The 15,164-nt window shown below is 40.4% G+C and overlaps 2 protein-coding genes across 4 annotated transcripts in view; both read left to right on the top strand.

Annotated features, from left to right (window-relative positions):
• The window catches only part of rab5c (RAB5C, member RAS oncogene family), a 9,457-nt gene extending 4,186 nt beyond the window's left edge, over window positions 1-5,271 (top strand). For all 3 annotated transcript variants that reach the window (XM_008330041.3, XM_008330042.3, XM_008330043.3), the window contains exons 2-6: window positions 239-581; window positions 2,820-2,971; window positions 3,120-3,242; window positions 3,346-3,439; window positions 3,846-5,271. In XM_008330041.3, the coding sequence (XP_008328263.1) occupies window positions 416-581; window positions 2,820-2,971; window positions 3,120-3,242; window positions 3,346-3,439; window positions 3,846-3,973 (663 nt within the window). In that variant the 5' untranslated portion in view covers window positions 239-415 and the 3' untranslated portion in view covers window positions 3,974-5,271. The remainder of the gene's footprint in view (window positions 1-238; window positions 582-2,819; window positions 2,972-3,119; window positions 3,243-3,345; window positions 3,440-3,845) is intronic.
• Window positions 5,272-6,478: 1,207 nt separating this feature from the next.
• Window positions 6,479-14,696, top strand: kat2a (K(lysine) acetyltransferase 2A). Its single transcript, XM_008330044.3, has 18 exons — window positions 6,479-6,712; window positions 7,059-7,182; window positions 7,265-7,410; window positions 8,069-8,158; window positions 8,294-8,475; window positions 8,564-8,755; window positions 9,309-9,412; window positions 9,548-9,652; window positions 9,781-9,917; window positions 10,011-10,219; window positions 10,336-10,462; window positions 10,859-10,969; window positions 11,059-11,202; window positions 11,300-11,414; window positions 11,507-11,543; window positions 12,176-12,239; window positions 12,326-12,410; window positions 12,493-14,696. Exons 1-18 carry the CDS (start codon window positions 6,479-6,481, stop codon window positions 12,684-12,686), a joined length of 2,400 nt encoding a protein of 799 aa, XP_008328266.1. The 3' UTR covers window positions 12,687-14,696.
• The last annotated feature ends 468 nt before the right edge of the window (window positions 14,697-15,164 follow it).

Here is a 15,164-nt window from a genome sequence, read left to right as displayed (position 1 = left end):
CCACATGCGAAGCCGTTGAGTTTATTTCCTACTACTTTCTTTGGAACTGTTTGTGTTTGATAAAGCCCATGTGCACTGGGAATCTTATTTCATCCATTTACAGTATCTTTCCTTTTCACAACTCCGAACCATGTCTTTTAGTAAATATCCTTGGACACAGTGGTGGAGTTTTGATGTGAACCTCTTCATTGTTTTGTTGTCCATTTCCCTAATAAAATCATCCTTCTGTGGTTTTCAGCTGGTGAGGTCTCCTCTTCCTCTGGGTCGTCTCCCGCCTGACCTGAACACCATCTCTTTCCCGTCTGGCTCTGCCTCCCCTCTTCCCTCGCACCGAGTCCAGGCCTAAAGATATCCAGAATCCTCCCCGCCTTTCCACCAGCTTTGATCACTGCAGTCTTCCAGTTTGAACTGCACCATGGCAGGGAGAGGTGGACCAGCCCGAACCAATGGCACTCCAGCAAGCAACAAGATCTGCCAGTTCAAGTTAGTGCTGCTGGGAGAGTCTGCAGTCGGGAAATCCAGCTTGGTGCTGCGCTTCGTCAAAGGCCAGTTTCACGAATACCAAGAAAGCACCATTGGGGGTTAGTTTTTTGTTTGTTTGTTTGTTTCCTCAGAAAGACCTTCTCTGAGTCAACCTTCAGGTTTTTTTCAGAGCAGCTGAAAAAAAATCTCTATCAAAGGCAGAGCTATTTTTGTCCCTTGATTGATGGATAAACATCTCAGTAGTTGATTACTTAATGTAACATACTGCACCTGAAGTATTAAATGACTCGAAAATGATGTCAACCTTAACTTGGTGTCAACAATCTTACGACACCTACTGTTGTTTTTTTTGTAAACAAATCAGGTCGAAAAGTAGAAAACAACGGTAGAGCGAAGCAGTTGATGGGTCTCTTATGTGGTTTAAATGTAGTAGCAGAACCAGTTGAACATCTTGACTCATGCAAGCATCCAAGATCTGTAACCAAATGACGTGTGCGTTGATTTCTCTGGAAGTCGGTGAAAGTTCATGAACAATTATCAGATATCAATTATCACTGTAATCACAAAATATTTAAAAAAACAAAACAAACAATGAATCTGGACTATGTTACTCTGTCTGTTACCTCGATAAGCCGTGTGTTCTTTACATTTTGTCGACTTCATCCCGAGGGCATCTGCGGTTAACTATGTGGTGTGTTTAAAGTACAAACCAAAGAGCTGTTAGAGAGCCAACAGCGGCAGGTTTCCTCTTTTGTTTACATGTTGGATTTAGCACAGGTGTGTGAGTGAATGCACGTTGCATGACTAATGATGACTCCACTTTTTGGTGGCTGTAGAAAACCGACTTAATTCTTGCACAAGTGTTTGGTTGTGTAACACCTGAGGAACCGACTTAATTCTTGCACAACAAGTGTTTGGTTGTGTAACACCTGAGGTTCTTATTGCACTGTTTTGTCAGTAGGTTTATTCCTGAACAACTGGACTTGTATCCATGACTCATGTTCAAGTTGTAGGGCATTCAATTTCAGAGCAGCTGTGTTAAAGAGGTGGGGGAAGGATTTTTATTTTTCCCCCCTTCTTTTCTTCATATTACAATAATGGGCGTTAGCAGGAGCAATGCTGTGGTAACGGTTTCTGTTTAGCAGTCATTTTGTTTATGAAGTTTGTCTTAAAGAGGCATGTATAGTTAGGGACACATTTTAGACCTACTAACAAATTTTAATTATATATATAAAAAAATTCCACGTTGCTTTTATATAAAGATGTTAATTTAATTTTACACTTACAGAGCATAAAAACCAATGATGTGGTTGGAAAAAATTACAGGAACAGCACAAGAACAATATGTATGACTGACAAGTAAGGTGAAAAAGTTTAAAGACAAAAGCCATAACACATCTGTAGCTTTTCTAAATATATATTTTCCACTATATTGTAGACTACCTAAAATCTCTGTTTTCAGATATGCTTGTTTAAAAGAAAGTATTTGGTGTAAAAGCACCAGAGAAATCACCTGAATTAAATAAAAAACAAGAAAAGAAAATAATGATAATAATAATAATAAAGAGGGAACCATGTATACATCAGTAAATTAAAATAACCAACCAAGTATAACCTGAGTTCCATTGAGTAAAGACACACTGATTAAACAGCTACAAATGTTCTATAGGTCCTAAATACATGTCTTATCTCTGTGCATCTGGTTGCCTTTATTTATCATGGCTGCAGGATGTAAGGACAGGATGCCGAGTGCTTACACTCACCAAAAGGGCTCAATTCTAGTCAGCACTTTTTCAGCTGCAGGCCTGGTGAAAGATTACAAAGTTTTAAAGTGTTCTTTCTCCTCGGTCATGTGACGGGTCGACTGTGTCTAAAGCAATTCCCGTTCTTTATAAACACAGGACGTACAACATTAACAGCATACAATGTGTTTGTTTTATTCTACAATGTACTTTGTGTAATATTGTTAAATATTATGTTGCAACATATACAGTAAGCTGAACCCTGTTTTTGTTAATTATTCAAAATAATAGAAATGTGAGAGCAACATAGTGGTAAAAAGTACTTAGCTAGTACATCTGGGTATATTTGTAAAATAATTTTCATGAAATAGAGTGTTTTTTCAGAAAGAAATATACCCATGTTACCATGGTTCATGAAATAGAGTGTTTTTTCAGAAAGACTAATAGTACAATTAAAAGCGCAGTAAAAGCAAAGTACAAGTTCTAATGTTTCATGTACTCATCTCTAGGTCTGGTCAGATTTGTCAAAATTTGCGATAGCTAGATATGATTTTTTTTTGTGTGTGTAACCGGATGTGTTTCATACTGTTTCAGCTGCCTTCCTCACACAGACCGTATGTTTGGATGACACAACAGTAAAGTTTGAGATCTGGGACACTGCAGGACAGGAGAGATATCACAGCTTGGCTCCCATGTACTACAGGGGAGCTCAGGCTGCAATCGTGGTGTACGATATCACAAACACAGTAAGTAACCCGGGACTACGCTGGAACATCATTAAGTCATGTGTAATTGTGTTATCGATGCTTTCAGCCTGGGTTGAGCAGGCGGCTGTGATGTAAAATGGAACATTTGCGTCAGTGATTTTACAGAATTTCATGTCTTTTTCATCAGGATACATTTACACGTGCGAAGAACTGGGTGAAAGAACTGCAGCGGCAAGCCAGCCCAAATATTGTCATTGCACTGGCAGGGAACAAGGCAGACCTGGCTAACAAGAGGGCTGTAGAATTCCAGGTAGAACAGAAACAGTGTCAAAAGTGTTAGTGCTATTGAAATAGTTTGATTAATGAATAGAAATTCCTTCCTTGTTTTTTTTTTTGTTTTTTTGTTTTTTTAGGAAGCACAATCATACGCGGATGATAACAGTTTGCTGTTTATGGAAACCTCAGCCAAGACTGCGATGAATGTCAATGAGATTTTTATGGCTATCGGTAAGTAATAAACACAATGACACACATTGCATGACCATCACATTTCACTAATGCCAGGTTTAATAACATAATAAATGCTAGATGTTACATCATGGTATGTGGAAAGTAACATTTTAAAAATGATCAAAAAGTTAAGATGTCAGTGTCTTGATCAGGTACTACATATATTGAAGTTACTGTTATGTGTTATTTATTTGTCATTAATGTATGATAGCGGTGCTTTGGCCCAGAGGCAATGTCTCTGTCATTGGTGTGGAACCTCAGGGTTCACCTCCTGGGCAAGTTTGAATCCCGGTTAGGGCGGTTGGTACCTTCCAGTGGACTCACCACCTGCAGGAAGGTTTAGGGGGGGTTGGTACGGTGCATGGATGGATGGATAATGTATGATACTCTCATCCCACGACAGCCAAGAAGCTTCCTAAGAATGAGCCTCAAGGAGGAGCTGGTGCCAGTGGACGAGTCAGAGGTGGAGTAGACCTGCAGGAAGCCCAACCACAGGGAAGAAGCAGCCCGTGCTGTGGAGGTGGGAACTAATGGACTAAACGCGTCAGCTGATCCAAACAATCCACAGCTTCTATCAAGTAGACCAGATGTCAGGTGTCCAGCAACATCCCATGGTCTAACCATGCCAAAGCATGGTCTCACCATCTCTACTCTCAGCGCCTATCAGCTGTTTGGCAAAAAAAAAAGAAAGAAAAAAAGATATCACTGGCCAGAAACCAGCCAGGCCCTGACCAATGGTGTATAAACCAATCAAAAGAGCAAGAAATGAAATCAACCTAAAATCATGATTGTGCCCTGGAATTTTCTAGTCTACGGACATGTGACATCACATTATTGGAAAAGAAAGTTCCACTTCTGAAAGAAGGAAGGAAAACGAGATGTAATGTCACCTGTGGCATTTTTTTTGGGCCATGCTATCGCAGGTTTGTTCTATGTTTGTCTGGGAAAGAAAGATTGACAGGAAGGGGGAAAGAATGTTAACAGTCCTTCAGGATTTTAGCCTTTCCTTTCCACACTTTGCTTCCTCTGACATATTTCTATCATGATCCTGTGACACTTCTGAAACCTGAATAAAAGTGCATGTTTTTCATTTTATGTCTTGTTTATGGCCTGCTTTCTAGACGAGATTAAAAGAGAAAGTTGTTGATGGTCCATGGAAATGAGCAATTGTTTCCTTCTTGGTAGAGAGCTGTGTAGATTGATTGATTTAATGACACCACTTTTATTACAGCTTTGACCTTTTATGCCTGTTCAGTACAAGGGGTCACAATAATGTTTTTCAACCTTCAACCTGCTATCAAACCATTAAATTTTTTCCAGTATGAGTACTTTAAGCATTAATGTCTTTTTCTTCAATCATCAGTGTACCATAACGAGTACACGTAGCTAGATTTATTTTCATGACCAAAACTACAACCGTGTATCAAAAACATATCACTGGATTTGTATGAGACTGTTCAACTTGCTAATCGATCAATAGTTATTATCAAAACAATCCTGATCTCATCTCTACGTGCACTTAATAATTTTTTTGTCATACTTTTTTTCCTAAATATCTAAGGTATTAAATGCACTGGTTTCTGTCTCATTATGTCATGTGAATTTCAATGTAATTGGTTTTCGTTTTTGCTTTCACTTTCTTTTTGCAGTTTATATCAGGGAGGGGATTTCCATTCAGCTGTCATGTTGTTGCGGCTTCAGCAATTAGCACAAAACTACCCGTAACGGCAGCCACTGCTGTTAGGTAGAGGATCATGGGAAGTGTGGGGTCGAGGGGAGAGATGGTGGAAAGATGTAATTTTATGAATAAACCAGGACATTATCTTCTTTGTATTGTTTTTTTTTTTTTGATTAATAATCAAACCAAATGTTAGTAAGTAAATGTGTAATTTGTACCGATTGGTTAGCCTTTGACCACTTTGCCTCTGGATCATCTTCAACTAATATAAAAAAAACATTTAATGTTAAATATTTAGGATTAAAATGATTACTAAAAAAAAGTGATGGAATGTAGTCAATCTGAATGCGATTGTTGAAACTAACCACTAGGTATAATAATGTAAATGTTAACTTTTGTAAATTATGAGAACAAAAAAGTGTGTTTATTGTTTGAATTTATATTTATGGAATTTATTTTTATGTCAGAAATTGTCCAAAATGATGACCCTATTGGATAATGTGTTGCAGTTTTTAATGCCGTCCACTAGGTGGTAATAAGATGGAAAGATGAGAATTCTACATACTTATGTAAATGATTTAAAAACCACAGCATCGTAAAATATTATCCAACCAGACTGTTGTTGCTTCTAATCATGTTATATTTCATATATGTGAGTAATTGGAGATGTGCTCTATGACTAAAGAGAAAGTTCAAGAGTATTTTTGATGTGCATGACAAATGCCAGTTAGGACATTTTGGTGTAAATACAAATGTAGTTTCAGTGTAAGGCCAGTATAAGTCTCCCTGTGCTCCCCAAATGATGTTTTAGGTTAAGTAAAATAAGGTGAGATGTAAAGTACAATTTGGTTAAAACATTTAATCATTTAAGGTTAAAATATGTATGGGTTTGTTCAGGGGTATGGGTGTGTTTATAAAATCAGTAGTAGAATAATTCCAGAATCAACTTCCACCAAAGTTGAATTCTGAATTATTGTATAATTTAATTAAAATTTCACCCAAGCCATCCATCCATCCATCCATCCATCCATTTTCATCCGCTTATCCGTTACCGGGTCGCGGGGGCAGCAGTCGCCACCCAAATCACATTGCACCGTATCAACCCCCCAAACCTTCCTGCGGGTGGTGAGTCCACTGGAAGGTATTAACCTCCCTAACCGGGATTCGAACTTGTCCAGGAGGTGAACCCTGGGGTTCCACACCAATGACAGAGACATTGCCTCTGGGCCAAAGCGCCACTTCACCCAAGCCTTTTATCGCAAAGTACATGGTGCCTTTTAACAATTCTCCGACGGTCACTGAACGCAGCACGGGAGGCTAACCCAGAGCAGAGCGAGAACGAGTCAAGCAGCGTGGATATGTCGGATCCGGCGTCGCAGGCCCTGCAACCTCGGCTCCCCCAAACCCAGTCTACTGGGTCAGCCGGTTCCAGTACTGCCGTCGCTGCTTCCACGGGCTCCGGACAAGGACACAGTGACCCCGCCAGACCTGGACTTAGCCAGCAACAGCGTGCGAGCCAGAAGAAAGCCCAAGTTCGAGCGTTTCCACGCGCAAAAAAGCTCGAGAAACTTGGCGTGTTTTCTGCATGCAAGGTAGCTAAGCTAGTTAGCCTAGCGTAGGTTGGCTAAAGTTGAGCATAACAAAGCACCGCTTGGCCACTGTTAGCATTAGTGTTAGCACTGTCAAGACTTCGCAAACACCTAGTTGTCAACAATTACCCGAACGAACTATCGCATTTGGTGTAAATGGAAGTTTTTTTTAGCTTAAGTCCCTCGCTTTGTAACCGCACGCTGTTTGTTATTGAATCTCAGTGAATTGACCATTAACGAGTGATTTAGTTAATTCATTCATTGACGTCCACAGCCATCACAACAGTTGCAGTATCTGCTAACGTGAGCTTGGTTATTTTGTGAGACTGTATGTTTACCTTCCTACCAGGCCATCGACACATGCAAGTGCAATGGATGGAAAAACCCAAATCCTCCGTCAGCTCCACGTATGGACATGCAGCAGCAGGCAGCCAGTCTGAGTGAGCCCTGCCGCAGCTGTGGACATGCCTTGGGTACAAACAGCCTCGACACCAGTCTTCAGCATCCCAAGCTGTGTTTGACAGCAGTCTGCTTAATATTATTCTCCCTCTGCAGCTGATCATGTGTCCCACCTGGAGAATGTCTCCGAGGATGAGATTAACAGGCTGCTGGGGATGGTGGTGGACGTGGAGAACCTTTTCATGTCTGTGCACAAGGAGGAGGACACTGACACCAAACAGGTCTACTTCTACCTTTTCAAGGTGAGACAGCAGTCCTTTACAATTCCAGAATTGGTTGTTATGTTGACGTAAACAACAGGTCACAGGCAACATTTTTATGAAAACAACTGAATGGAGCATCCCTATTAAATAACTCGCACTGTGCATTGACAGTTTGTGATGCTAGTTTTTGAGGAACTTGCATTAATTGTGGATTTAACTTGTTTTGTGTGTTATGACCATACAAGGGAGTGAATGTGCAAATTGGTTTTACGCCATAATGTGTGACACAGTGCACAAAATTGTGACATATGTATTTCATTTGCGAGTGCTGTGGCAACCTCTGACAGGAAGAAAAGAAAGGATGTGATGCACATCATCTACGTCAAAAAGCATGTGTTTATAGTAAATTGAAATGTCGCAGCATAAATTCCAAATTATGATTGCACCGGAAACAATACTGTACCTAGCATAGCAACATTTTAATAGAACAAATCTAAAGCATCTGTCCAGTACCAGCTTGACAAGAAAGCAAAACCAAATTTGAGAGATTGGATGTGTTGTTTTAATCTTGTTCTACACTTCCTGCATTGACATTTAAATTACTGTTCTATCATGAATTACCGTATATACTCAAAATTGATTCTGTTTTTGTAGAAATATTTATTTTCTTATTACTAAAATAATAATCTTCCCTTAGCTGCTGAGGAAATGCATCTTGCAAATGAGCCAACCAGTCGTGGAGGGATCCCTGGGAAGTCCACCCTTTGAGAAGCCAAACATTGAGCAGGTAATTCTGTGCAGATTCTGCTGCTGCACATGATGCAAAGCTTCAGAAACAGTTGAATAATCAGACCTTTCTCCATAAACGTTTTGTGTAATTAATTGTGTCTTAACGTGTTTTTCCCATGTTTGTGTTTCTTAGGGAGTTTTGAATTTTGTTCAGTACAAGTTCAGCCACCTTGCACCGAAGGAAAGACAAACCATGTTTGAACTTTCAAAGATGTTCCTCTTGTGCCTCAATTACTGGAAGCTGGAGACGCCGTCGCAGTATCGCCAGCGCACGCAGAAAGACGATGGCACGGCATACAAAGTAGACTACACAAGGTGTGGGCAGTGTTAGCTCGTAGTGCCGAATACTTCAGTATGTATACATTTTGCAAAACTTCGTGGTGTTTTTGCCCATGTCCTGCAGGTGGCTGTGCTACTGCCACGTTCCACAGAGTAACGACAGCCTCCCGCGCTATGAAACCACTCAGGTGTTTGGCCGCAGCTTGCTCAAGTCCATCTTTACGGTGACTCGACGTCAACTCCTGGAGAAGTTCCGAGTGGAGAAGGACAAGCTGCTGCCAGAGAAACGGACGCTGATCCTCACACACTTTCCTAAGTAAGGGCTGATTTCTGCCTCAGTGTGTCAACAAAGATCTGCTCCGTTAGTGTTGCATGTTGACATCCTTGTCTGGTGTTTCTGAAAGTAGGGAGCAGGCTCCCCCTTGGGGACACTGTAATATTTCAGTATTCATAGTGACACAGTGGGGAAAAAGTCATGAATGTATCGATGCATGGGGGTCTGTGGAAAAGTTCTGACTGAAGTGATTTGAGTGTTAATCCCAGATGTAATGATACACTCAACTCATGATATCGTGTTTGCGATTTCTTAAAACAGTTTGTGTCTGTGGAAATAGTTTCTTCCCACCTTCTGTTTGAAACCTAAATGTCACTCAGGCTATTTAAGGACCTTTGGGTTTGTTTTAATAGCTGGTCATAACAGACATTTTTAGGCTCATACTGCCACCTACTGTACTACAGTGTGTAGTCTCAAAGTATGACCACTGACTCCATCTGCTCACACCTCGATGCACGATTCATGTTTATATCGGTGTTAAATTCATTTGTCGTGCTCTTGTGCGTCTTTAATACTTCACTTGTTGTGACATCAGGTTTCTGTCCATGCTGGAGGAGGAAATATACGGCGAGAACTCACCCATCTGGGAGGCTGACTTCACCATGCCGGCCTCTGATGGCACACAGCTGGGACAGACAGGTGAGAAGGATGGAGAGTCTGAGCTTTAGACGTTTCTGAGGACAGATTATTGCATGACCTCTGAGGAAGAAATATTGGTAAATACTTTAGAGAGAGCAGTTATTGAACTCTACCTCACGTTTCCCCCTGTTGTAGTGGTCAGTCCCGCTGCAGTGCCTGGGTCGCCTGCTCTTATGAAAGGCATGAGCAGCATCTCCACTTTGGGCGGCATGGACACGGCAGGTTCAGAGCCCATCACAGGTACTTGTTAATGTTCTTATTCTTTGGTGTTTGTAGTATTTATTATTCTTCTGTTGTGCTACTGCCACCATGTGGTCGTGAACAGTAAACTTTTACTGCTCTGAGCTGAGTGTCGTTCTCCTGTTCAGGAGAAAAGCGTAAACTTCCAGAGGCACTGACCCTGGAAGATGCCAAGCGGATACGTGTGATGGGAGACATTCCCATGGAGCTGGTCAATGAAGTTATGATGACAATCACCGATCCTGCTGCGATGCTCGGACCTGAGGTGTGTTTTTTTTTTTTTTAAACCACACATATACAGAAAGGCCACATTTTTAATTTTCACTACTCTTATACAATGTTATTTTTACACCACCAGACCAACCTGCTCACACCAAACGCCGCCCGTGACGAGACGGCCAGGCTGGAGGAGAGGCGGGGCATCATAGAGTTTCACGTCATTGGAAACTCCCTTTCACAGAAGTCCAACAAGAAGATCCTGATGTGGCTGGTTGGCCTGCAGAATGTCTTCTCCCATCAGTTACCCCGAATGCCCAAAGAGTACATCACACGGCTGGTGTTTGACCCGTACGTACACCCTTTTTTTTTTTTTTTTTTTTAAATTTAAAACCCATTCTTCTGTATATGTTGTAAACCAGACCTTGTGATTTTTTTTGTAATCCTGGCATTTCTGACTTCTACAGAAAGCACAAGACTCTTGCCCTTATTAAAGACGGTCGAGTCATCGGGGGCATCTGTTTTAGGATGTTTCCCACTCAGGGCTTCACGGAGATCGTCTTCTGTGCCGTCACATCTAACGAGCAAGTCAAGGTACCTTTTTTTTTTTTTTACTTATCTTTTGCCTTTTTATAGTAATTGTAAAATAATGTATAATATTGTATAATAATTAAAAATAATAAAATATTATGGTGAAATAATTACTGCATATTAGCAGAATGGAAAGATTTTTTTTCCTGTTTGGTTTATTTATTTATCACTCAATTCCAAAAGTGGTGTCTCCTTGAAATGTTGTTTCTTTCTTTGTTGAATTCTGTGGGATTATTTTAACACTAGGTCACAGGTTTGTCTGTGCTAAAAATTCAGACTGAGTTGGCTTCAATTTTTTTTTTCAATTTAAAAAAAAGGCAAAAAAATATGTATTTTTTAAGTATTTTATTGTATATTTTTATTGTCATTATAACATCTCTCTGCCCTCCACCAATCCAGGGCTACGGTACCCACCTGATGAACCACCTGAAGGAGTATCACATCAAACACGGCATCCTGTACTTCCTCACCTACGCTGATGAGTACGCCATTGGTTACTTCAAAAAGCAGGTAGTACTGCTGCTCCCGACCCGCGCGTTACCTTTTCTCAGGACGTCTCTTTTCCGTCCGCTGCTCAGTAACTTGCTGTCCGATCACAGGGCTTTTCCAAAGACATCAAAGTGCCGAAGAGTCGTTACTTAGGCTACATCAAAGATTACGAAGGCGCAACGCTCATGGAGTGTGAGCTGAACCCGAGGATCCCCTACACCGAACTCTCTCACATCATTAAAAGACAGAAAGAGGTCTGTGGAAATTACACATGACGTCTGCCTTTTTTGTGTGTTGTTGTTGCTGAGCTACGGGGTTTAATGAAACGTCAACTTGAAACTGTTTTATCAGATCATCAAGAAGCTGATAGAGAGGAAGCAGAGCCAGATCAGGAAGGTTTACCCAGGTTTGACCTGCTTCAAAGAGGGAGTCAGACAGATCCCTGTCGAGAGTATCCCAGGAATAAGTAGGTTATCTTTCTCAAGGAATGTTAACGTGCAACTTCTACCAACAGGAAACGTCAAATAATTTCCTTCTTTTTCCCCTTCTTTCTTGTAGGAGAAACTGGCTGGAAGCCAAGTAACAAGGAGAAGTGGTAAATTATTTCTGTGTGACTTATGTGTTTAGATCAATGTCTCAATGTGTGTTTGATACGCAGCAGTAGAAATGGAGAATAATGAAGAAAACACCTGTATTTACCATATTTATGTTTCCACTGTGTTTCTCAGTCTTCATAGTCAGACAGAACAAGAGCCCAGCTATAGCTAAATATTATAATAACTAACTAAATAAGACTATTTATCTAAACTTAACTGAAAAAATAAAATAAATAGAAGTTAGTGATATATATTAGTTAGCAAAAAATACAAAAATACAAAGAAAATAGCCATAAAGAGAGCCACCGAAAGGCTGTACGTAGTAGAAAACTGTTTTCAGTTGTGTAGTGGATGTCCGATGTTAGCATAAGTATGCAATATCTATAAGAATCATTATGGGTTTTTCCTCTGATAAGAAAAACCCAATAACACCCTAAAATAGTTTTTTGGGGGAAAAAACGGCTGTATGTGAAAGTAAAAGACACTAGATGGCAGCATTGTAGCTTATTTTATTAAATCTATTTTAATATTCAGGGGATTCATTCATTGGATATCGTCAAAATGTTATTATTGGACACCCCTATTCATTAAGTATGTATTAATAACATCATTATTTGAAATATTTTTGCAGCAAAGAGGTGAAGGATCCTGATGTGTTGTACAATATGCTGAAAAACCTCTTGGCACAGATAAAGGTAAGAATCAGACATTGACAAGGAAACAACGGGCAGATTCAGGAGCACGAGCCAATGTTGAGCAACGTTTTTCGTCTCACTCTCAGACTCACCCTGACGCCTGGCCCTTCATGGAACCAGTGAAGAAATCCGAGGCTCCGGATTATTATGAAATCATTCGCTTTCCAATTGGTGAGTAAAGTAAACGGATGTCTTTTTTTTTTAACATCTTTTTTTAACGTCTTGCGCATCTGATGTTTGTCCTCACACCCAGACCTGAAGACCATGACCGAGAGGCTAAAAAATAGATACTACGTGACCAAGAAGCTTTTCATCGCCGACCTCCAGCGAATCATCACCAACTGTCGTGAGTACAACCCTCCTGACAGTGAGTACTGCAAATGTGCCAACACCTTGGAGAAGTTTTTTTACTTCAAATTAAAAGACGGTGGCCTAATCGATAAGTGAACTCAGCCGGAGAGCAGTTCAGAGACGACAGGTGACTGTCCCAGCCAACCACATACCAATCAGGAAAAATCGAACACTGGATGTCAGGCTACGTAGATAGAAAGTACAAGATGGACAAACTTCACACAGATGTTGAATGTTAAAGAGCATGAAGCAGTCGGATGAACTTTTGATTAAAACGGCATTACTACGGCGTTCAATGGGGGAAAACTATCATATATTGAACACATTTTTGTTAGATGTAACCAAAGTCACAGGTCCAGCAATGATGACAATGCTACTCCGTTCATTATTTATAGCTACAGTGTGTTGCATTTCATGATACGCCATTCCAGTTTTCTTCACGCTGCAGGTTGCTGTGTCGTGTTCCTTTTTTTTTGTTGTTGTTCTTCTTCTTGTTGTAGTTCTTGTTGTTGTTCCTCAACACAATAATTGGACCTTGGGACCTAAAGCCATGTTGCCTTGTGTTACTGACAGACACTTGAACATCCCGGTCATTTTCGTTGGCAAGTATAAGCTCACATTCAGAATTGATGTCATGTCCTGTAAACAGTTGATATACGCGTGAACAGTGGGTTGTTATAAATGTACAAGAGAGGTTTCAAAATAATCAATCACTGGGAATCTAACAACTTCAGCACTGTATCTATAAATGAAAGCGGATTTGTAAATATCATTGCAGACGTACCAATAGTTTTCTTTTACCTTTGTCCGCCATCACTTGTGTTTAGACCGTGGTTCTTAAGTGATGAAGCCCTGGGTCCATCAGTTCACCTTAAACACATTTTTTATTGGACTGTACTGTACAAAAGTATCAGCACCAAAGCCCATAAATATAATTTTATCTTCTGAAATTGATGCAAAACGTTTAACATTCCACAAACCTTTTATGTTAACTGTTGGACAGACTATCACTAGACAATATTATAACACACATTACAGTTAGCGGTTAACCCTACTCTGTTGAAGTTACAGCATATGGATAGTGTGGTCAAATGTTGGCATATTCCAATATTTCCCAACCTTTTTTAACATATGGCACCAACTTTTTGTATTGCAATACTGCTGCAGTACTGAAGTGGTCCTGCCTAAGTTGTCTACATTGTTAAATTGTATAGAAAAATGTCTCATCTTCGCCAGGTATAAAAGAGTGGAGTGACCCACAGCTATTGTGTGCACGGTAAAATTTAGTTTCCAGACCAATTCTACTTTGTGGCCAACATTTATGTTTCTATACACGTATGTCTTTTTAATGAATTTATTCACTCCCACACATATGCTTACCAGTCAGTTTCATGCTCAGCCACGTTCTTAACTGTTGTCACGTGTTTCACGGAGCTTCACATTTCAGTCCTGACCATGTTCGAGGAGAAGCTAACAGCAATTCTCACATGGCTCTAGAATAAAAGAGATGCATTTACAGCGTATTAAAAGCTGTGTCAGGTGCTTGTGCATGGCAAACTGTTTACACAAACTATCCAATCTGTACTCTCCGTTTCTCACCGGAAGCTTGTCGGTACTCTTCGAGTGCTTCCTGAGACACGTCCACACTTTTTATGGAACAGTAGTCCATGCTTTTTGAGCCTATGTAGTGGTTGTGTCAGTAACATTTTGCGTTTGTCTGTATGCGTGTGTAAGAGAGAATGAGTTCGTATGTGGGAATGTTTGATTTTGTACTTGAACCATTACAGGCTTTGATTTTACTGAAGTGATGTCAGCGTTAGCATTATTCAGGGTTGTCAGTTACAAACTTCTTCCTCAGTCTACTGATGCTGCATTTCAGACGTTTCTTATGAGGTCAGTTGGAGTGGACCTTTCACCAGTTTGACAAAGGCTACTGTTTCCTCTTTTCTTATTTTGTACATAACATCTGCTGTAACTATAGTTCTGTGGGCAGATGATTTATAAGTTATTACCAGTGGCAAAGAAACAAACACAACCATGCAGTTGATATTCTCAATGTGAGTTTTGAGTATTTGTGACCTGACAAAATAAACCTCTAAAACCAAACATGTCACTTTGTTTATTAAAATGTCTATGGATTAATTTATATATGTATATATGGATATACATTATATTACCAAAAGTATTGGCTCACCTGCCTTGACTCCTACTATGAACTGAAGTGCCATCCCATTCCTAACCCAGAGTTCAAATATGATGTCGCTCCACCTTTTGCAGCTATTACAGCTTCAACTCTTCTGGGAAGACTAATCCACAAGGTTGAGGAGAGTGTTTATAGGACTTTTTGACCATTCTTCCAAAAGCGCATTGGTGAGGTCACACACTGATGTTGGTCGAGAAGGCCTGGCTCTCAGTCTCCGCTCTAATTCATCCCAAAGGTGTTCTATCGGGTTCAGGTCAGGACTCTGTGCAGGCCAGTCAAGTTCATCCACACCAGACTCTGTCATCCATGTCTTTATGGACCTTGCTTTGTGCACTGGTGCACAGTCATGTTGGAAGAGGAAGGGGCCTGCT

The sequence above is a fragment of the Cynoglossus semilaevis genome, chromosome 17, assembly GCF_000523025.1.
Source record: "Cynoglossus semilaevis isolate Cse_v1.0 chromosome 17, Cse_v1.0, whole genome shotgun sequence".
NCBI lineage: Eukaryota > Metazoa > Chordata > Actinopteri > Pleuronectiformes > Cynoglossidae > Cynoglossus > Cynoglossus semilaevis.
Note: the sequence above shows the minus strand (reverse complement) of the source record. Positions and strands in the feature narration are given on the sequence as shown.